At 37.3% G+C, this 22,236-nt stretch overlaps 1 protein-coding gene across 2 annotated transcripts in view; it reads left to right on the top strand.

The window, feature by feature from the left end:
- The window catches only part of COL14A1 (collagen type XIV alpha 1 chain), a 111,561-nt gene that overhangs the window by 72,347 nt on the left and 16,978 nt on the right, over positions 1-22,236 (top strand). For both annotated transcript variants that reach the window (XM_084201510.1, XM_084201509.1), the window contains exons 28-39: positions 524-688; positions 2,200-2,238; positions 2,438-2,576; positions 4,815-4,957; positions 5,813-5,922; positions 7,124-7,282; positions 11,225-11,302; positions 11,579-11,665; positions 16,376-16,429; positions 16,836-16,931; positions 18,185-18,238; positions 18,680-18,733. In XM_084201510.1, the coding sequence (XP_084057636.1) occupies positions 524-688; positions 2,200-2,238; positions 2,438-2,576; positions 4,815-4,957; positions 5,813-5,922; positions 7,124-7,282; positions 11,225-11,302; positions 11,579-11,665; positions 16,376-16,429; positions 16,836-16,931; positions 18,185-18,238; positions 18,680-18,733 (1,178 nt within the window). The remainder of the gene's footprint in view (positions 1-523; positions 689-2,199; positions 2,239-2,437; positions 2,577-4,814; positions 4,958-5,812; positions 5,923-7,123; positions 7,283-11,224; positions 11,303-11,578; positions 11,666-16,375; positions 16,430-16,835; positions 16,932-18,184; positions 18,239-18,679; positions 18,734-22,236) is intronic.

Genomic DNA, 22,236 nt, shown 5'->3' with positions numbered 1-22,236 from the left:
AGAACAGATGCAACCAGTGCAGTTTAAATTGCTGATGAAATGAGAATGCATTTATTTCAGTGTTCACTCATGAGGCACCAGTGCCTTGAAATCATATATGTACTAACATGTGGCACAGAAAAAATCTGTAAATAACCTGCAGAAAATTAATTTCTCTACTTTTTATTTATTCTGTACTTGATACATGGATATTTTTGTGTAATACAGTATAGCATTAAATTTAAAAAGTATTTAAATGTGTGCTAACACTTTAAACTATTGAGTAGTCATATATCTTCAAGAAAATGCTTAAAGTTTAACTTTAATTAATTAAGCATAAATAGGCAGAAGAAATAGTTCACAGACAATGTTTTACTTTTATTTTAGATAACATGAGTGAATTTTCTCATGCTATAGAGTAATAATTCAATGTCCAAGTTGGTGTTTAATCAGAAATGGAGTCAGTGCAAATACAGTTGTGTTCATATTGTATTTCCACTCTCAAAATGAATGACTCACAGGAGTGTTCTTTTTTGTTTTACAGGTTTTACCTTTTTTGCTATTGGAGTGGCTGATGCTGACTATTCAGAGTTAGTTAATATTGGCAGCAAGCCCAGTGAAAGACATGTCTTCTTTGTGGATGACTTTGATGCCTTTACAAAGATTGAAGATGAGCTGATCACTTTTGTTTGTGAAACTGCATCAGCAAGTAAGCCATTTTGATTTATGTTTGTTTCTAAAATAACTGCAAAATACTGGGGAGATTGTAACTATTAATTTTCTATTAAGACAAATTCTTGATCTTTTAAATATAATTTACTGCTGACTTTATAATTTGAATGTATTTCTGCAGAAGATTAAAGAAGTGAGGGTTCTGTGACTTCAAAATAATTAATGGTTGTTTCTATAAAGCCAGAATACAGCCACTGGTTGTCAAAAACTCATTTCAGATGTTGTTGACATTTCAGAATCATAAAAGATAATTATATTTTATTTCTAGGCTACTTTAACCCTCTGTATGAGTACTGCTAGCTGCATTCTTTCTTATTCAAGTCACATGGTTAATTTATTAATAGAGATCAAATCATTCACATTTTTGTTATGAAAGTAGATGAGTCGTGGCCTAAGCAAAAGCTTAAAACACACTCAAATTCCGAAATCTGTGAGAAAGCCACACTTCCATCTCTTTATGAAAATTAAGGAATAGGCATTCCAGAGCAACACTTAATGATTATTGGTCAGCAATTCACATGCTTTTAGGGGCATGCTCACAATGTATTTCCTTGTGTGTAAGCCAGGAACAGGCACTGTGTGACTGATGTGAACTGTTTGTGATTGTGAGGAGTCCTTGTGCACAGGGCTGGGAATTATCCTGAGACTCTGAATTGTCAGAGCTGGTAAGCTAAAAGGATGTTGCTTGTGAGCCGCCAGTTCTGGGATTTTGACCACGAGCTCTACTTTCAATGTTAGAGAGAATGTTAAACATTGACAATTCTCAACAGTATCATTTATTGGTCACTTGTGCTTGTTTTCTAAAAGTGATCTTCAAATGGGAGCATCCTGGGGTGCCATATTTGGTTGATATGCTGCTTTAGGCTTGTTGATTTCCCAGGGCACCTTTCCTGAAATATATTAGCGACCTTTCTTCCCTGCCAAAAGAAATGCATAAATCAGATTTGCAGCTATTTAAAATGCGAGCACACATCTTAAGGATTGTTCTGGTTTCTCGTGCTCATGGAAACTATTGTAGAGTTTCAAAAGGTGCAGAGAATGTCAGCTTCAGTACTTGGACTTGAGATGGGTTAGGCTGGAAAAGCTCACAGAGAATTAGGGAATACTTGGTTAAATCCCCATATAAGACATACTTTATTTTATGTAACAGGCAACGAATTTGCTGCCTTTTTTTTCCAACAAATTTGAAATTGCTGAAGAGGTTGTGAAGGCAGGTTTATAGGGAGGATTAGACAAATGAATGGACAAGAAATCCATAAAAATCTATCATATGGAGCACACATAATATCTGTGCTACAACCCTTGGGGATCCTGAGAAACATCAACAGAATGGAGTAGAAAATGGCCAGGTTTGCCTTTCCTTCCTACCCAGCCTCTCCTTTTGCTGCTCTTGGGGGTAGAGTGCTGAGTTTAAGTCTAAATGCATGCTTGTTCTGACTCAGTGGGACATCTCTTGTATTCTTAAATATATCTTTTTTTCCTTTCCAGCCTGTCCACTGGTAGTTAAAGATGGCAATAATTTTGCAGGTACAGTATTTTGTGTTCATTTTTGTTTCTGATTTATGGAATAATTTTCATTACATTATTTTCACAGTATTAGGCAATACATTTCCCTTCATGGTAAGAGGCAATGAAACTCTTAGATACAATTGGCATTGTCTTTTTTTGCATCCTCTGATGCAGTATTAATTTAAATTAATAAAATATGCCTTTTGATATCTTCCAGGATTTAAAATGATGGAAATGTTTGGTTTGGTTGAAAAGGAGTTTTCAGCTGTGGAAGGGGTTTCCATGGAACCCGGTACATTTAATGTTTTCCCATGTTACAGACTACACAAGGATGCTCTGGTATCCCAGCCTACCAAGTATGTATTCACATATAAATACTAAAAAATACATGAAGATAATTTTCTACTGCAGACAATTATTCATATCAGGGACTAGTATTTTTAAGTCAGAAGAGCAGAGGTGCTAATGTATATCTGTGATATACTGATGAATAGGAAAACTGTTTGGTGTTTTGACCCTTCAAGCAGTTTAATTAAAAAATAACAATTGTAGGTAAAAGTAGGTAAGCCCACTGGCTATTTTGGTTTTCCCATGAGCCTGTTTCAGACTTGTGTCTGTGTAACACCTGGCAATTTCATGCAGGCCCATGTCTGGGCAGATTCCAGTCTGCAGCACTTTGTGAAGGGTGCCTCTGGAATGCAGGTTGAAGTCTCAGAGTTCAGCATGTCCTTGAAGCAAGGGTCAGAATGAGAGTCTGCTTCAGCTGTCCTCAGTCACTTCTACTGCAGTCTGTGTCCAGACATTGGTTACAAAGGAAGATTAAGCCCCTTGTGTTGAAGTGGGTCTGTGTGAACCCCTTCTAGAACCTTCCTGGGAGGTAGGACACCTTTCAGTCACAAGGACTGTGTCTTGGGAGGGTTGTGGAGGAGGCCATGAAGAATCCCCTGACTGAACTTTTACAGTCATTCCTCAGAGGGGGAGTGATGGAAACCCTGTTTCTTGTACAAACAGTGTCTGTATTGTGTTGGGTTCCTCTCAGTCCAGACCCCCATTCCAAGTGTCACCAGAGAGAAGCAGTGGTTCTGATGGATTACACGTGGTTAATGAAAAGGTTAATGAAAAATATTCTTTACCTAAGATAAATTAGAAAGAAAAACAGTGAGAAATTGAAGGTTTATATTAGATATCATCAGAGTGTGTGATTGTCCTGTTATGTCCCAGTTGGAGCTGTACTTCTTGGTGCTGTTTCACATTCTCCTTGTTTTGTTTCCTCCTGGGCCTTGATGGACTGAAATGCTGAGGGATTAACATTTCTCACTTTCTCCCCTTTCTGCTTCTTTCTAATTTGATCTGCTGCCTTTATATGCTATTCTCTAGCTGCCACCCCAGCCCAGTCTTACTGCTTCATTAGACTTTCACTCCTTTTCATGGTTCAGAGAACACCTTTCTCTTGATGATCCACAGGTATGTCTGAATACCACTTGGCTTTGTCACTGAATGCCATTAATTTCATTCTCCTTTTTGAGTTCTGTATCCCCAAACCTTGTGTTTAACCCACCCTGCTTATTGAATTGGCTTTCATTCTTGTACAATGAACACACTGTAAAGGCTTTTTTCTTTTATCTATTGAGTTCCCCCTCTTTCTCTATGGGAAATGGGCAGTGTAACATCACATCTGATCATCTATTGACACTGAAGAATGTATTGATGATATATTATGTTAAATCTCTTTTCAGCATGATTCATACTATGTGCCAGAAACACTTAAAAAGGAATGGGTCATATCTGGGGCAAAGAAATTGTTTGGATAACTCTTGAGACTTCTTTCAGATCCCCTTACTATCATTTTAAGGAATCAGACTAATTAACATTTAACATTCAGTTGTCTCAGACACTTGTCCAAAAGTTTCACTTTGGGATTTGACAACAAAATGTTAAATTCAACTTGAAGTAAGAAATAATGAATTTTTGGAAATGACATAAAATACTTTTATATCATAAGCTTCCTCTCTCTTCTGCATAAATTCTAGGAAACCAGATTGTATTTCAGTATGTGATCTGTTTTGACTTCACTTTCTTTTGTATTGGCTTTGAAATCTATAAACTCCATTCTCTATATTTTATAAAGCTTCCTATAACAGTCTTGTCACTCCTAATTTTAATCCATTTATAATGGTTTAATGACAAAGGACATGTCTATTGAGACTGGTCTCCCAAGCAATATCCATTGTCTCCTAAATCAGACAATTTCAAAGGTCTTGAGATTGGCTATTGTTTTTTAAGAGCTTTAAATATACTTAATTTCAGCTTTACTTCCTGACCTCTGATTTGATCTTCAAAAAATAATAAAAAAAAAAGTTAAATTTTAAGGTCAATTTTGTAAATTTCAAGGAAGACAATAACTTCTACTTTCTTCATAAGCACTCTTTCAGAGTTATCAAGTTGAGTAGATTTTATAGACACTTTTATCAGTTCTCAGTCTTGATTTTTAAGGGAATATACAGAGAAATGGAAAGCATGTCCGACGAAATTTTGATGAGTGAATCACCAGATTTAGTGTTGTTTCAGTTTCAGAGGCATTATTTCTCCCACAGGTACTTGCATCCTGAAGGTCTCCCCTCTGATTACACCATCACGTTTCTCTTTCGGGTGCTGCCGGACACGCCGCAGGAGCCGTTTGCTCTCTGGGAGATTTTAAACGAAGCGTATGAACCACTGGTTGGAGTTATTTTAGATAGTATGTGTTTTGTGTTTTATCAGTGATCCTAACTGTACAAATGATTAATTCTGTGTCTAGTTTTATTATTGCCTGTGCTTCCATCTGCTACCAGAAGAACCACCTGAATCTGGCGGGGAGTAATCTCTAATGTATGGTTTTTAGATTCAATTTAACTGAGTTTAATTTGGAGTTAGAGTCAAATTTTGAGTTAACTGCTTTAAACTGGATTCCAAGGATCTACACTAGATGCAATTTGTTGTAAGGTACTCATCTGCTTTTAAGATTTCCAGTGCTTTGGATCTGATTCTGATCAACTCTGTCTTGATATAAGCCAGAGCTACTGGGAGCATATGTAGAGAAAATGCAGTCTGGTGAAAAGCAGAGTTGGGACCACAGATGGGAACTCTTGGTGGCTCTTCATTTCTTCACTTTTTACTTTTTGTTTACTTTCACAATTTTGAAACAGGGATTATGATTTACAAAGTTTTGCTGTTGAGAAGATGAAGCTCCTGTGATACCTGTTATTGATAGCTGCCAGTTGTCACCTTGAAATAGGTGGGAATTAGGTTTTCAGCCAGCTTGAGGAAGGGTTTTTCTTGTCCAACTCTCACAGAGAATGAATGAGAGAGTAGAGCCAGGTAGACATGGGCGATATAGACTCAGAACTGCCGGTCCATCCTTCCTGTCAAACCAGGAAAGAGCATTTCTCTGATGTAACTTGTTACTTGCAGGTCAGTGTGTTGTTTATGCATGAGTTTTACTGACATTTGAGCTGTCATCTTTGGTCTGCTTTGTAAAATGCAAATTTACTCTTTCAAATATTGTACCAGGACTTTTCTTTAACACAGAGCCCTTAATTTTGATCTCACACAGATGGTGGAAAAACTCTGACTTTCTTTAACTATGACTACAAAGGAGATTTTCAAACGGTAACTTTTGAAGGTCCTGAAATAAGGAAGATATTTTATGGGAGTTTTCATAAGGTTAGTAATGATAATAGGAGAAAAAAAGTACTCTGAATAAAAACTTGTGAGTTTTTCAAAATCATGTTTTATGAGATCAATTACTGCCAAAAAAGTGTATTTTGCATCTCCTACCTTACTGTCATATGTCTCTTGGCAGTATTAGATTAACATTAAACAAATCATAGTTTTTACCATGAAGCTGATGTGTTAAATTTTCATCTCATACTTTTTGCCTTTGTTTTAGGGTTCGTTTAAATATACATATCTTGAAAAGTAATTTAGAAAGGAATCAGCTTTTCCTTTTAAGATTTGGATTGGCAGTGTCATTCAAAATAAAATTTCCAGGAAAAAAAAATCATTTTTTCATCAGTAGTAATTTTAAAATATATTTTAAGAGCTATGCCATGTTGAACTTTCTTTTGTTACTTGAGAACTTTTAACATTCTTTCTGAAAGCAGGTGAAGCAGTGCTGGGATTGTAGCACCTATTTGTTGTAGAGGGTAATTTTGTCATTGACATTTTTCCTGTTATTTGGATCTTTCCTTAACAAACAAAAGTCCTGAGAGTTTGCTCATGACAGGACAGTTGTAGTTAGTCCTCCCTACTGGGAGTGTCTCTGCTGCATCAGTGAGAGACAACAGAGTGTGATCAAGGCAGAAGGAAAGAATTTGGATGTTGTGCTCTGCTTTCTGTACTGCATTTGATGTGATTTGATTTTTTCGGTGTAAAAACTTCACTATGGCAGCTTTTGCTGTCAATGTATAATTTACAAACTAAATTTTACTGCTTAGTTTTGGCTTCTGCATGTGGCTAGCTATAGTGGCTGTAATGGTGAAATCCAATGCTCTATGCAGGGAATGACCACATAAATCAAAGGTTCTTTGGGATCTGAGTGACATATGAACATTGTGCAGATCTTCTGTTGGGACAAATTATTTATTTATTGAATAAATTATGTAAGTTGCCAATTTCTTTGCAGATGTTCCAGAAGCAGAAAAATAAACCAAATTCATTCAACAGCTTACAATCATGGAATAATTCAGGTTGGAAGGGACCTCTAGAGGTTATCCAGGTTGTTTGCTTTGGAGTGTTCTTTGAGTTTCATTAGCAAACATGGAGTTAGGAGCTCATGTCAAAAAATGCCCTCCTTTTCCCAAGGAAAGAACACATTTATTTCTTATGTTCCTTTGTGTGTTAAAGCATCTTCTCTTTTGCTCAGTTGCATGTTGTTATCAGCAAGACCACAGCCAAGATAATTATTGACTGCAAGGAAGTGGGTGAGAAGACCATTAATGCAGCAGGGAATATTAGTTCTGATGGCATAGAAGTGCTGGGGAGGATGGTGAGATCCAGGGGACCAAGAGACAATTCTGCACCGGTGAGTGGAACAGGAACAACTCTTTCTAGCACTTAAAATATCCTAAAAAAATCAAATGCTTGGGAACTTTGCAGCTAGTTTTAACTTGAAGCCAAGTGAATTCGCATTTTAAATAGTAAAGACCCAGCATTTCAGAAATTCTGCAAAGCCTGTAGTAGTTGTCAACTTGGGCAAAATCTATTTTTTTACTATTTAAATTAATGAAATAATAAAATAGTTATTGTGGAAATTTTATTCTCAAAAACATATGTAAACACAGTTGATACATTCAGATAATACTTGTGTTCCAAAGATATTTACATATAGTAATATGATGTATAACTCCTTTGCCTGGAATTATTTAAACTTTGGTTTTTAAATTTTTTTGGTAACTATTCCCCATGTCTGTTATTCCCTCTGATTCTTTGTCTGCCCTTAATTCACTGTCTGTTCACTAAAAAATCGAACTGGTTTGGCACAGGCTGTCCCCAAAAACTCCCATCTTAATATTCCTAGCTCTTTTATAATATAAGATATTTCAAGTGTGAGAGGTCTCCCCTCTCCCCCAGTTTAATTGCTCATTCATTCCTCTGAAATGATTCTCCTAGAAGCAGTAATTGATTATTCTTTCTGCTTGGCCACCAATGCATGTCTTTCAGTTTTGTTTTGTTTTTTTGGGGGGCTTTTGACTTTTTTTGTGCATAGTAGTGTTTGCTAATTTTCCTTGAACTTTCTTGACACTAGAATGAGTTTAGCAGAGAATGTGAACCTTGAACCAAGGATTGACCTGAATAGAAATGAGGTTTCAAATATGTATTTTCTTGTTAATATATGAAAATACCCTTGCTTAATAAAAAATAAGCCCTCAGAACACGTCTCTGTGTGAAAAGAAAGAGCTTTTAGGGCCCAATTGATGGATAATAATTATATGAAGCCTGGAAAGACAATTACACAGAGAAACCTTTGTAGTCACATTCCAATAGAAACAGAAAAAGGCAGACTTAGGGAATCTTGGAATTAGAGAAGCCTTTGTAAAGAAGTGGAAAGAAATGTGTCTTTTGTTAGAACCTAGGAATCTATAAAAAAAAATTCAGACTGCCCACTGACTGAAAAATTTCATTTTGTTCAAATGAGCTGTAAAGCTGTTGTAAGATTAGAAATGTGTAGATGAAGATGAAAATTCTTTAGTAGGGTTAAGCTGTCTTCTAGTATTATCATATATACCAAATTAGAAACAAATCAAGAAAGCACCCAAATACCATCCTCTGAAGTCTCCATTCTGCACAATTTATTTTTATTGACAGTACTTCTTTAAATAGTCACATTTAACACACAGATGAGTTGGTTTCCTACTCCAAAATTTGAAGGACATCAAAGGACTCTAGTAGGGAGCAGGATAGAGGTTCTCAGAACAGCTACTAGATTAGTAGATCTCAGTTTTAGAGGCGCTTATTACATAAAATAAAAGTAAACAGGCAGTTACTTTGGAACAAAATTGTGGATGTTTTGTTCTAATTATATTCACATGGAGCAGTTTAACATTCTTGGAATGTTTTTAGTGTATTTTTAAAATAAATCAATACAGAGCAGTCATTTGTGTTTTGCTAGACATTTCAATTTTGAGGAAATATAATTGTACCAGAGTTTTCTTTCCCATCAATATATACAATGTGCAATGGTGAAATGAACAGGCAGAGATAGACAGACAGATAGACAGATCAAAAAGGGGATTAGGCTCAAGGTGCCAAACCCTTTTAACACTCCTGAATTAGTCATCTCAGGATTGTATTGTAGCCAGAGCAATGAAACCTGACTGGGACCTGCAGCAAGTAATGTTTTCTATTCCTTCAGTGGGATTTAATGGAAAGTCCAGCTTTAAAACATCACCTACAATCCACAGACCTTCTCTTTATTGATGTTTCCTCCTCTTTGAACCTTGTTTGCTTGCATGTATATGTATTACTAATAGTATTGTCTAAGGTGGTCTGTGTAGGAACATTTGCAGAGCTGTAGCCTGGTTTGATGAGGATTTTTCCACCTTACTGATTCTGCTTGTGGGGCTGGATACTTAGAAAGTAAAATCACTATGAATGCATAGACTTATGAATAAATGTTAGGAGTAGCAAAGAAAGCTTTGTTTTGGGTTTTAGCTTGAGTCAGAGCAACCCACATAATGTTTTTAAAAAAGGTTACTGAGTCATCCAACACTTGATTGGTGAATTCAGCATTTCAGAAAATGTCTGTTTGCTCTTTAATTTACACCAAAATACTTTATTCCTATGGATGTCCAGATTGCCTAGTCCTGACAATATACATGTACACACCTATGTATAAATTTTGTCCTACCATGGATCAGGATAACAGAATAGCTTGGGATGGACTGGATGAAGGAACAAAATGGCAATACAACTTCTGAACCTAAGGTGCTCTCTACAGAAGTAGTTCTGGTGTTGCTGCACCCCATTTCTGGGATGTTAATGTGATTAAGAGCAGTATCATGCAAATAGCCAGGTATCCTGTGTCCCAGAGCAGTGTGTGCCTGCACTTTTGTCTGCTGCTGCTCTAGTGAGGCCTCCTGGAGTTAGGAGCTTAGGGATGTGCAGCAAAGAGGGAGACAGTGGCTCCCTGTGCAGCCAGCTTCCATTTGACACAGACATGGACACAGCTGCTGGACTCAGGGTGGGTCTCCATGGAGCCAGACTGGGAGTCCAGATGCTGCCTTCATGCTGCACTTCAGCTGTCTGAGGTGTTTTGCATGGTGCCAGCTCATTGTGTCTGCATCTGTAGTACAGCAAATCCACAAACCAGGTAATCTGCTGGCAGGTGAGGAGAATGTCTATTTATATGAAAGTATGCCTTTATTTAAAATATAATATTTGACTTTTATAAGAAAAAAAAATGAGGCAAAACCAAAGGTGCACATATGTAGTTAATTTTAACAGCTTTAGAAGCAATGCAGTCATAAGAAAATTTTAAAATTCATTCCTCTGTTCTGATCTTAAAATAATGCCACTGAAAATAGTGGGAACAAACCCAGCATTCTGTCTCTAGCAGTTCCTCCATTTTTTTAACATGTGGGGTTAATTTAATGGGATGTTCTGTTCCATACCATTCCCTATTCAGTATGCACATAAACAAGGCATGGAAAAAGAATAGAAATAGTAACAGAAGAAAGCTTCATCTCTGTAGACCCCTTTGTTCAGTGGGGGCTGTAAAGGAGATAATTGGTTTTACCATTGAGTCCTATTTAGTGTATTGTTTCTGAGTATCAAGCAGCCACTATTTTTAGCATATGTGTGTGTTCTTGCAGATTAAATTCTTGTCCAAACCATGTTCCCAGACCTGTGATGGGAATTTTCTCTTTTGCCCAGTATTGTCACGTGGTGAACAAGCTTTTCCCCATTCTTAAGCTATCATTGCCTGGGGATAATACGGTTAAGAGAGGGCATATTCTAAAGCAAAATTAAACTGGAAAAAAAGAGAAATATTATTTGTGGCTCAGCTCCAGTGTAAGTAATAGTCTACAGAAGACCTTGTCCCAGATAAAATCTGAAGAGCAGACCAGAGGGTTAAGAGGAGTTATTCAGAGAAGCTAAATTCTCTTTCACCTGACTCTTGATGTCTTTTTTGCTATAAAAAGACACTGGAAGACACCATTGGCCAAAATAAGGAATTTAAGCAAGAAGGGGGGGAAAATTCAACAAATGCATGCAGCATTTAACCTTGAACAGCTTTGCTCGGTTCATGTAATGTCTGATAGTTCAGATGAGTTGATTGGGCACACATTTGGTAGAAGCAGTGGTTTTACCATTGAAGTGTGGTATTTGTGGCTTGCTTGCTCAAAGTCAAAAGCCTTTGTCTAACCTGAGTGCTTGAATCAAGTTGGCCTTGCTTGCTGATGGCTCCATTTTGCACTGATGTTACATGATAGTCATATTGTACATCACCCTTGTTTTGAAACAGCTGCAGTTACAGATGTTTGACATTATTTGTGCTACCTCATGGGCCAATCGAGACAAATGCTGTGAACTTCCTGGCTTGGTAAGAAACTTCTTTCAATAACTGTAAAATTTACCTTTTATTTTCTACTTTGTGGAGATAAATGTTTTGTTGGAAATGGATACTTAAAAGTTTTCAAAAAAGCCCACCTCGTCTTGGATTACTTGTCCTATTGAAAGTCAATTACATGTATTTTTCTAAAATGGGTGCTTTTGAGTACTGTCTTAGACTCTACTAAATACTATGTCTTAGATTAATAAAATACCTAGCATTTGAAGTTCTGCACATCATTCTTCTTCTATCTTAACCTTTCCATAGAGAGATGAGGAAAATTGCCCTGCCCTTCCTCATGCTTGTTCCTGTTCAGAAGCCAATAAGGGTCCCCTTGGACCTCCTGGACCCCCGGTAAGGTTTTATTCAGCTTGGTAGTGAACTGTACCACTGGCCACCTTTATTATTTTATACTGTGAATATACTGCCATTTTATAATCAATAAGGTTAAATTACACTTTCAAGTGCTGGTAAGGAGATAAAATTATATTCAGTTTATAATGAAGATGCTATGAATTATGTAAAGAAGGATTATGCTGAAGCAGTGGGGGTATTCTTTAGACCTGGAACCCTTTTATCTGTCCGTAGCATTAGATACCTCAGAGGTAATGCCATTTATTTTCAAATTTTTAATCACCTCTCTCTGTCTACTCTAGCAGATGTGTATTAAATATAGCTTGGAGTTTAGATTTCTGAAATGCTCAGTTTACTGAACTCTTTTCAATTAAAGATATGGAACATAACAGTGCCACTTGTGTAGTATGTGATGAAAGAAGACTTTTCTGTCTTAAAAGCTCAACCTAAGTAAAATACTTATTGGAAAGTAGAACTGGAAGTACAGGTTCTTCTGAGAGTTCTTAAAGGCAGAGAGGTATCCAAGAGCTGTGAAGGGAAGAAATAATGAAATAATCTGCCTTTGTGGAAAGTTGAACTTAATTTTTTTTTAAATTTTCCAGTGACTGATGAAATGTACTGTTACAAATTTTACATATGCTTAGTGGTGTCATTCTGATGGCAATCATTAAGAGTTTGCTGTGTAGGTGTTAATTAGGGGTGTGTCTAAGTTCCTTGTGTGGAACTAGGTAGTCTCTTGTAGAAGACAGTTATTTAACTTGCCCTCTGTGTCAGTGTAGTATCTTCGATGGAGTAAATCTCCTTTCTCTTTACTGACTTGTGGAAACCCAGACAATGAATTTGACCAAATACTGGAGATTCAGGCCCACTAAATTTTGAGAACTCCATATTGCATGCCAAGGCTGATTTTTGTCAGTTTAGAAAGGCTCTGTGATGGTCCATTATTGATTTGGTTTAACAAGAATCCTGACTGGGAGATTTATTGAATGGTCATGGTTTTTTTCTGTTACAACTAGATAAATATGATTGGTATCTTAGGGCTGCTTCTGAGTGTTTGAGATGAGGCTCTCTTTTGAAAAGTTTGAGCTGCATATTTCTTGGCTCATACTGTGTCCTGGCTGCTCCAAGGGCACGTTTTTAAATGAAAGAGACAGGGAAGAAAGTGACGGAAAATATTTTTGGTGCTAAAGTACACAAATCACATAAGATGCATGTTCAACAATGAAATTGACTTGCACATAAGGCCTTCAGATAGCAGGTCCTAGCAGACATTAATTCTCCTGACAACTCAGAGGGTCGTCTTTCTGCAAGAACTGTTCTTCAAGCTCTGGGACAAAAAGCTTGAAAGAAATTCAAGAGGAAATTCACTTAAGAGCTGCATCTTGAACAAGGAGAAATTATTCTGTTCTCCTGTTTGAGTATAAGTTATTAAACAAGTAAGGATGAAAGTTTTAATTCCCACATTTTAGCATACAGTTTCTGTTCTGTAGAAAATGGGATAAATCACATAAAAATGTCACTTAAATTAAGTAGTTTGACCACATTTCACAGTAAAATGAAAAATGTTTGAAAATTATTTGACTGGAAGGATGTCTCTTACTATAGTTTAAAAGATACATGGATCAGGAATTGCTAAGGCTTAACCCAGTAGTAAAATAATGTACTTCTATATCTTACATTTAGGATTAACCATGTTTTGAATAGCATAGTGCCAGGCAAGAGGAAGCTTAAAATCAAGCGAAAAAAATCACTGCCAAGGCAGGGAAATATGTGATTCTGGAACTCAGCATGTTATAAGTGATGCTTTTTTGCCAGAAAGTTAGATGGTAGAGCTCTGCAAGAAAAAAAAAAAAAAAAGAAGTTTAAGGCCTATGAAAAAAGCAGAGCAAAAAGAATAAAGTCAGTGTTCATCTCTGCGCCAACCGAAAGTCAGAAAGTCATATGTGCTCTGTCTGGTCAGGAGAGCTCCAAGTCATTAAAATGTCATGTGACTTTTCTCCAAGCCAGGAATTCTTCTGTTTAAGAGATCAGGATCCTACCATGTAGCCAGTTTTAGACATTAGGCTAAAACCACTCCAAATAAAATGCTTCCATTTTTTTGGGGGCAGTAACTCTAGAAAGAATTTTTAAGCTTTTAGAAAATGCATCACTTCAGGTAAGACAAAGTGTTGTTTAGAGTTAAGATTATCTGGCAATTTTCATCATGGGATACTGTTTTCATGGCTTCATTTTTGGCAGAATTTGATCCTGCTGTCTGAAGTTCCCCGCACAAAGTAAAAATGAGATATCACGTAAAACTAATGCCTGCATTTGAAAGGAATGCTGCAGAATTAAAGAAGGTGAAGGAGACAAAATTATTGAAGGATTGGACAAGTTTAATTGCCAAAAAAGAAGCTTTCAGTTCTTCATAAGTTTTGACTATTAAAGAGAAATGAGGAGGTGTCTTGATAACAGTAGATTAAGACCCATTTCTGGGAGAAAGGCTACTGGCTACTAAGAAGTTATTCAAAATAAGGAAAGGCATAACATAAATTTTTGGCCAGAAAAAGAAGCCCAAAAAAAAAAAATTGAAATTAATCACACAGGCCTAGTAGTGCTGGGGGATAACCACCAAAACAAGTTTATGAGAAAAATGAGGGGGCCTCTTCTGATGTTTTCATCTTAAATAAATGCTCTTCTGGAAATTGTGCTTTTACCAAGCAAGGTTACTAGCTTCAGGAAAAGTGTACCAACTTCAGCTGGAATACAAAAGCATATCATTTAATAGCTCAGCATCAGGCTCTTTTAAAGCATATATTCTTAGTAAAAATGCAATCCATTTATGAGATCAAAATGGGAGAAAACTGTGATTGTGTTTATGTTAAAAAGTTGGAGTTATTGTGCTGAGGAATTTTTTGATCTCAGAGTTAGGAGTAAGGCAGAGGAAGGAGAAAGGACAGCAGATTGGAATGCAGAAATATGAGTATCTGGAATTTTGCCACTGGCAACTGGAACTTGGTTCCATGGGATGAGATTTTAGGGTCAGAGCTGGCCGTGGTGGAATGAGTTGTGGCCATAGAGATATGGGATGGAAGAGAGAAGCCTGCGGGAGCTGGGAGGTAGTGGATAATTGTTCTGTGATCACACATGTGAAGACCATGTCATGACACCTTCATTGAAGGGCAACAGTACTCTGGGATTTCCAGACATTTCTGTTATTTCTCCTATTTAAATTCTCATAGATACTACATATAAGCATTTTTTCTATTCTTATCGCTGTAATTTAACTGCTGTTATTTTTGTAAGTACTTATTGTAGCTCCTAAAGAGTTCTATTCAGTTATGGTGTCTAGTTGTGCAAGGTCCTTTCTGAGTACAATGGTAGGCAGAATACCCGTAAAGCTCATATTCCAAGAGATTAGGCAATATACTCAGATAGGGGAAGAGGGAAATTTATGTGAAAAAAAAAAAGTTATTGATGCTTTTTAAGAACAGAAAGCATGTGTAGATGCTGTTGCAAAACGCATTCATGGCAGCCATCCACAGATATGTGGTATTCCAGTGTCTCAGATGATGCTAGAAGGTAAAAAGAATGTAAAAGTTGGTTAATAAATTATGAGCCGATGTAGGTCTTGCTGAAGAAAAATGTCCAAAAGAGCATTTAACCTAAGAATAGCTCCAAATTAAACCATGGTGTAGCTCTAGTAGGCTCTGGAGTTGTCCTTGCTGAAAACTATCCCTAAGTCATTAGAATCACAGAATTATAGAACAGTTTATATTGAAAAAGACCTTCAAGATGATTGAATCCAGCCATTAACCCAGTACTGCCAAGTCTGTCACTAAACCATGTCCCCAAGTGCCCCATCTATGTGTTTGTGATACACCTCTGGGGATGGTGACCCTGCCATGTCCCTAGGCAGTCTGTTCTAAAGCTTGACAACCCTTTCTGTGAAGAAATTTTTCATAATATCCAGTGGAAACCTCCCACAGTGCAACTTGAGGCCACTTCCTCTCATCCTGTCACTGTTACCTGGTAGAAGAGCCTGACCCCCACCTGGCTGCAGCCTCGTCTCAGGGAGCTGTAGAGAGTGACAAGGTCTCCCCTGAGCCTCCTTTTCTCCAGGCTAAACACCCCCAGCTCCCTCAGCTGCTCCTCACCAGACTTGTGCTCCAGACCCTTCCCCAGCTCTGTTGCCCTTCTCTGGACACACTCCAGCCCCTCAATGTCCTCCTTGTGGTGAGGGGCCCAGAACTGGACACAGGATTTGTGGTGTGGTCTCACCAGTGCTGAGCACAGGGGAATGGTCACTGCCCTGCTCCTCTGGCCACACTGTGTCTGATCCAGGCCAGAATGCTCTTGGCCTTTTGGGAACTCAGCCTTTAACAATGTGGATTTGGTGAGGACAGGCAGATGTGCAGGAGATTTCAGCAACTGGAAGGGAACCCACGACCACATTTCCATCCATATCATAGCTTTCAGTGTTAGTTTGATTCTTACGTGGTGTGCATTCTTGGCTCTAAGAAGTCACATCTGTGTTTAAATCTGTTCCTGTGCATGGCCACACTTCAGTATGTTCCCAGTTTAATTACTCCAGTGGAAGGATATCGACAGGATATTTACTGATTCTTGAACGCTGATTCAGCAACAGGAAGAATCTGTTTGGGCTTCTCTGGATTTCATTTCTGTTGGAGAGTTTTGGTTTTCAGTGAGTCCCGTGCTTGTGCTTTACAGGGTGGTCCAGGTGTCAGAGGTGCCAAAGGTCATCGTGGTGATCCAGGTCCAAAGGTACTTTTGTTTAGCACCCTGCATTTGACAGATGCATGGGTTCTTGGTTTATCTCTGCTGCATGGAAACCTTGAAATGAATTCCAGATTGTCTCTGGATTTTTTGAGGAAAAAAACATAGTGAAATGTCACTGGCATTTACTGTGGCTCTTTCCAAAACAATTTCTTGTCCTATTTGTTCCTTGATAAAAGATATAAAATTCAGAATGCTGCTTCCACAGAATAAATCATCCTTTTTTTTTTTAGTGTTTATAAAGAAACCAGACAGTTTTAAATTAAACCCTAACTGCTCAATCATCTTAACTCATATTTCAGATGTTTTTGAATCTATTGGTATTTAATTCTTCAAACAGAAGCTGCCTTTGTCCATATGATAAGAGTTTAACTTATGTCCTGTGCTACTTTAGGGACCAGATGGACCTCGAGGTGAAATTGGTGTTCCTGGACCACAGGGACCTCCCGGACCACAAGGACCCAGTGGGCTTTCTATTCAAGGGCTTCCAGTGAGACTTAAAAATCAATAGGCATTTTTCTATGATCTTTTAAACAGCAAATAGCTTAGAAAAGACTGAAATAGCTTTTGGTGTTGTGATGAGAATCTGAATTTCAGTATTTGAGGTGAAATCACAGATGTGGGTTTGACCTCTAGTGAACGTGGGTTCGATGCCAGAATTTCTGGTTTTTTTATTTGAACTGAATTTTTAGTCAGCTGAAAGTATTTGATTGCAGGTTGAATATGACCTGGGTACTAGCATCCAAGCCTGGAGTCAAGGGAAAATAAATTGCAGTGGGGGTTGTGACATGGCACTAGACCAAAATGTTAATATTTTCTCTTTTTCTGACTGTACTGCTCATCGCAGATCAGTTCTGACTTGAAAGGTTTACCCAAGCAAGAACACCATATTCTCTGCCAAAATTAGGCAATAATATTAATTGCATAAGAAAATCCATCATCATAGGAAGTGATTAGGCCTGTATTTGCAAGGCTGTTGTGAAATAAGTCACAGAATTTCATCATAAATAAACATAGTTAGAATAATGAACCAGTAGCAATTATCTTGTTTCATACACCTCTCCAGTAGATGGGTAGAGACAAGCCTAGAAAAGTAGTAGTACATATATTACTTTCTGTTAGTTTTTTTTTCCAAATTTACTACATTATAATAAAATTTCATCCTTTTCCAGCCTATATGATACTAATGAAAAATATAATGGTTTACCAAAGCTGTATATTCTTGATTATGTTGTCATAGAGAATAATAAGAATACTTTATTTATAAGAGCAGTTATTTCATAGAGAAATTGTTTTTTTATAAAGGTTAATATTTATTTATTATCTAGAAAAGTATATTCTTCTCATGCATATGTACCATACAAACATTCCTAGTTTCCACAGAAAACCCATTTTATTCACCATTATTGGAGATACTGCTGAGGCCTGAAGTGAAACCAATTCCTTTAAAGGGAAAAAGAAAATTGCTACCTTTTTTGGGGTAACAAAATGGTTATAGTTTTATCAGGTTACTTATGAAACCTTTTAAAATTAAGGGTTTTTTTAATGTTTATAACTTCTGCATTTGCATTTTTGCAAATAAGAGTCTTTATGTTTTCTTTCAGAAAGAAACATAGTTTGTTTTCTTACTGGTTTCCTTTGTTGTTGTTGTTTTTTTTTTTTTTTTAAGAAGCTGAAGGGAACTATTAAACATAGAAAAGCAACCATGTATTTTGTTTACTATGTGTGATTGTTTATCTGCAGGGGCCACCAGGTGAAAAGGGAGAGAAGGGAGATCTTGGTTTTCCTGGCCTGCAGGTATTCCCTGTTGTGTACCCTGTCACTTACGAAGTTTGAGTGTTGAATTGACTTCATTGTGAGCTTAGGGCACATTTTACAAACTGCTGAGAAATGTATTGTTGGGGTGAATTTGAACAGGGGTTTAGAAAGAGGAGGAGTGCAGGGTATGCTGGTGCACAGCAGCTGATTCACTCGGGCCTGAAGAGCTGATTACTTTCTTGTTTAATGCTGAAGTTTTGTCTCTGTAGACTCAACATCTCTGCATTTTAATGATGTGTGTTTACCCACCTCTCATTTCACAGGAATACCTTCTTTACTGAATCTCTTCTATGGTGCCACCCATTATTGAGCTTCCTAGTTCCATTTATCCAAAACATGTCATACAGTTTCACTCAAAAATTATTTAGTTGGATTCTGTTAATTTGATCTCATCTTCTTCTCTCCTTTTATAATGCTTAGGGTGTCCCAGGAGCCTCAGGTTCACCAGGAAGAGATGGAGCTCAAGGTCAAAGGGTAAGCTAAAATGAGTATGTTTTACATGTGTTTTGCTCCCATTCCATAATGGAAATGTTTCCCAACATAATTGATTTATTATAATTTATGCCACCTCTGTCCTTTCTGGAGATCATCTCTCTGTGCCAGTAGGCACAGGAGGGTGGACATCCTTCTGTCTGCTGATGAGGGTTGAGATGTGTAATGGGAACCCTGCCTGTGCTTTGTGTATTTGGTAGAAGTAGATGTCACTTGTGTTCAGCATTGCCAATTAATCTCTTGGCTTATATATTTAAAACTAAATGGTTGTTAAATGGTGTATAATTAGTATGCAGTCCAAGGCAGTGATCTAAATTTGCTTTCTTGCTAAGTAATGAAACAGGGACAACTGCATGGAAATTTAACATGGAATGTAGAATGATACCTGCAGAAACAGTTGACATGAAGAAAAGGTGAAATACCAGAATTCAGTAAACCTTATTCTGCTCCTGGTGAAACAACTGCAGATACTTACAGTCTGTCTAGCAGCCAGCAAAAGAAAATTCATTTTCATTTGTGCAGTTAAGCCTGTAAGTCCTCTTCTTTGTCTCCTTGGGGAGACTTCTGTTTCATTATTAGTCAGACTCTGGAAAGTTATAGTTAGCATAGTACTAGATTTCTGTCTACAGCAGAAGTTCATTATGAAATATGACTTTTCAGTTTCATTTGAGCAAGATTTACACATTCAAGATCTTTTTTTTGGAAATGCTAATGTAACTTGAACTTCAGAGAAATCTGGGAATTCTTTGATTTTCTGGCCTTGTTATAAAAAACCCAAACCCTGTAGCAAAACATGTATTTGAACTCATTATTATGAATTTAAACATTGGCATATCTTTATGTCTAGAAGTAATTTCACTAAAGTTACTGTAGAATTTGGGGAAAAGATAAATTTTTTTTTCTCTACAAATCAAGAAAATAAAGGCATTTTATTCATATAAAGATTTATGCAATATTACCATCAGATGAATAATCTAATTGGAGGAATAGCTTTCTAATTTTCAATTAAATTGTATTGAAATATGTAAGTAATGCATTTTTCCCCCTACTTTATAATACCGTGATGGTTCTGCCTAGTTTTATGTGTTCTTTTTGGCTGCATTGGAATATTTCCCTCTAAATTGCCCAACTTTCATGCCACCTGTTCATCTCCAGGTTAATAGAGACCTGGAACCTGATGAACATTTGGGGTTTTGCCGTGTTCTGTCCGGTCTTGGTCCTGGACAAGTTGAGGTGGTGCTAAACATCGCACAAGTGAGCTCTGTGTGCCTCCTCCCCCTGCCTTTCTGATCATGAGGGACCTCGAGGTGCCTGCAGTTGAAGGAGAAAAGAACTCTGTGCTTTGGTGTCATTCTGTACCTGATATTTAACAGAGGATGCCCTCAGCCATGCCTTGATGCCAGCAGTTCAGAAGGGGTCTAGCTCTCCCACATGTGACAGTCACCAGGTTGTTGCCAAGATGGTATTCCAGAGAAAAGCCGAGGAAGATTAGGGCAGCAAAGGCTTTTGATACAGCCTGGAAAAGGCATAGGGTGTTTACTCTGTAGAATACCCCACTGTTGTCTATAAAAAGGTAGGGCAATTACATAAATTGCCTGTTTTTATAGATACAGTAATAATGCTTTGTTTGTGTGTTCTCTTTCTTCTCTGCTATTAATCACGGGCGCTGGATAAACAGCCCAGAGCTCATAAAATTAGTTCTGTTAGCCTGGTATTGTCTCTGTGCAACCCTTATGCAATGCTGTCCAGCTGTAATTATTTCTATGGCAACAAATAATTATGCTATACTGATTTTATGGTGTTGTAACTCATTTGATTCCTGTGAAGTTATGACAACATGAAATTGCTTTTAATGGGCAAAGATCCAAACCAATTATTTCACTGCAGTCTCTTTGAAGACCCAGCACTTAAAAAAGAGATAATTCTGAAGGGTAAAACTGCAGCAGCAAAGGGGAACTGGAAAATTCCTGAGAAGTAAATTGCTTTTTGTATAATGTTCCTTTTGTTAGGTTTTCTCCTGTTAGCCAAGATGCCAAACTGTTTTGCAAGTATTATACTACTAGAACTTAAATTTTCTGTGTTTTTCTTAGCTTGGTTATCTCTTCCTCTTTAGTATTTATTGATCTTTAAATATTTTAATTATAGTGGTACTTGTGCTGTAGAGTACTTAGGCAGTTTGCTAAATCACACTGATTTTAATGGGTGGTAAGCATAGGGCTGATATTTATGGGGAGATCTCTGAGAACTTTGAACTGGGCATAATGTGATATTAGACTCATGAAGTACTGGAATGGAGATTCTTTTTCTTTCAGTTCCTGATAATTGGAATAGCTTCACTTTTACAGTTTGTTTTCCCTTCTTTTTGTTTTGATGTCTAGTCTGATTTTATTTTTTAAATTAGTTGAGGAAAGGGTTTGAGTTGCCTTCTTCAATGTTGTAATTCAACGCTTAATCTGTAAAATTTCTTTTTTGTATTTCTGAACTCAGTTTTTAGTCCCTAACTCATTTGCTTTTTCTTGGGTTTTAGAAGGAAAAAGGACATCTTCCCTGTCAGTTATGCGAATGTATAAAAAGGTCCTTTTCATAATGGCATACCCTGCCTATGAAGAAGAATGGGATGTAATAAAAATACTTTGGGCAGGTTGAATCAGAGTAAAAAATGTTTTTTTCTGATAAGAAAGCAAATATTCAGAATATGCATGACAGTATTTTATACCTGTCTGGTAACATGTTTAAATCTGCATCTCAGACTCCACATGAGGAACAGTCCCCTCCTCTTTCATCAGCTTCTTAAGTGTCCAGAAAGATTTTATAAATGTAAAACTACTTATTTTTATTGTGTGGCTGTGGCTGTGGTTGTTTGGTGTCCTTTCTTGCTGCCCCATATTTACAGCTAGCAGTATAGGGGAGTTTTAGTAAAGAGAACAGATCATGTTTCTCCACCAACAGTCTCAAGCACCTCATGTTGAAAGACAGATCTTGAACTGGCAGTCAGGTGTCCCACGCTGCAGGGTTTTTTTAAAAGGCTCTACATGAAAGTCTTTCAAGCCTGACTCAGTAGCTTCAGTTAAGTGTTTGCTGGTGTCTTGCCCTACTTGAAAAAATTGCCACAAATTGCCCCAAACAAATTCCAGGCTGCAGAAAGCTCAAGAGTTTATGATGAGGTCAGCAGCAGTATTGATTTCAGCACCCTTGAGATTTTACCAGTGATGCCATTTGTATTTCGGCAAATAAAATTTCTTCTAAAATTTCTGTCAGAGCTACACTCTTTCTCTAGAACTTTTTTCATGCCATTAGCAAAATATGTCTTCATTTAAATTTACTTTCCAAAATGATATAAACCTTGATTTTAAGACCTACATCCTAGGTCACACATCAAAATCTGTCCTATCCTGTTCTTGGACATGCAGTTCCATGGGAGAGAATCAGTGGCTTTGTGCAGAGTCATTTCTATCCTGGATGTGGCAGAGCTGTGTAATTCCTCC

This window comes from Fringilla coelebs (assembly GCF_963513975.1).
Source record: "Fringilla coelebs genome assembly, chromosome: 1".
NCBI classification, from domain to species: domain Eukaryota; kingdom Metazoa; phylum Chordata; class Aves; order Passeriformes; family Fringillidae; genus Fringilla; species Fringilla coelebs.
Note: the sequence above shows the minus strand (reverse complement) of the source record. Positions and strands in the feature narration are given on the sequence as shown.